Source organism: Sinocyclocheilus grahami, unplaced genomic scaffold (genome assembly GCF_001515645.1).
Source record: "Sinocyclocheilus grahami isolate Dianchi unplaced genomic scaffold, SAMN03320097.WGS_v1.1 scaffold5538.1, whole genome shotgun sequence".
NCBI classification, from domain to species: Eukaryota; Metazoa; Chordata; class Actinopteri; order Cypriniformes; family Cyprinidae; genus Sinocyclocheilus; species Sinocyclocheilus grahami.
Genome location: NW_015510201.1, coordinates 21,321 through 22,357, shown reverse-complemented (window position 1 = coordinate 22,357; position 1,037 = coordinate 21,321). Strand labels below are relative to the sequence as shown.

Here is a 1,037-nt window from a genome sequence, read left to right as displayed (position 1 = left end):
CCAACAGCACAATTTCCTACATTAATAACATTAATTATTGAGATCGCTCGTCTTACCGGTAGTTGAAAAGGAAGAGGCAGGTGACGGCACCGAACATTAGTATTATAGTCATATAAAGTTTGAACTTCTCATATTCATCTTTGTATGCAAACCTGTTTTGGAAAACACAAAATCAGCAATTTTGTATTGGTAAATCTCTCTCCGTTCAACGGACATGTTCACATCTGACTCACTTGGCTTGGTTGCTGAGGAGTGTGACATTGACATTTCCAAGGACCAAATTTAGGTACAGTCTGAAAAGAGAAGACAACAGTTTTAAGATAGTAGAAAAGCCTCAAAACCAAACCACACAACTGTGGTACTATACATATCAGAATGAAGAACTAAAACTCACCCGTTTTTCTTTGGCAAATAGGACTCCATGTCAAAAAAGACATTTTGCCTCTCTTTAATTTGAACCTTCAGGTCATTTATCACCGCCGTTTCTTTTTCATTGCAAGTTTTCGTACACCTGTTTGCATCAAAAGAGAAAAAGGATCCATTTCCGTCATCGTGAACGTATTGCTCAAGATCTTTAGTAACATCTGAAACTCGGCTCTTACTTATGAAGACTATGCTTGAGGTCTTTCAGGCCTTTTCTTTGTTTGCTTATGGCACTGCTGCATATCGCCTGCAGGTTCGTCAGCTCCTCTAGCTTCTGTCTGTAGACTTTGTGCGTTTCCTAAAATACAAAACCCACTGGAGGTCAAAATAAAATCAGAATTGTTTCCTAATACATGCATGAATGACCTTTCAATGGGCACATCCATCCTCTGGATGCTCCATTTTAAGAATGAGGTATTTTGAACATGAGAAGGGCAATAAACACGGGCCAATCCTTTATATCAACTCTAACCAGGCCTGGCAAGACATGACCGCTGATTTTTAATGGATATTTAATGGTATTAACATATATATATATATATATATGGTTTTCATATATAATATTTAATGGGATTAAAGGGGTCATATGATGCGATTTCAAGTTTTCCTTTCTC

At 37.5% G+C, this 1,037-nt stretch overlaps 1 protein-coding gene across 1 annotated transcript in view; it reads right to left on the bottom strand.

Moving 5' to 3' along the window:
- Nucleotides 1-52: 52 nt before the first annotated feature.
- Nucleotides 53-1,037, bottom strand: part of LOC107577246 (transmembrane protein 120B-like) — a 2,468-nt gene continuing 1,483 nt past the window's right edge. The window contains exons 2-5 of the mRNA XM_016263344.1: nucleotides 603-721; nucleotides 395-511; nucleotides 234-293; nucleotides 53-152 (exon numbers count right to left, since the gene is read on the bottom strand). Coding sequence (XP_016118830.1) covers nucleotides 53-152; nucleotides 234-293; nucleotides 395-511; nucleotides 603-721 — 396 coding nt within the window. The remainder of the gene's footprint in view (nucleotides 153-233; nucleotides 294-394; nucleotides 512-602; nucleotides 722-1,037) is intronic.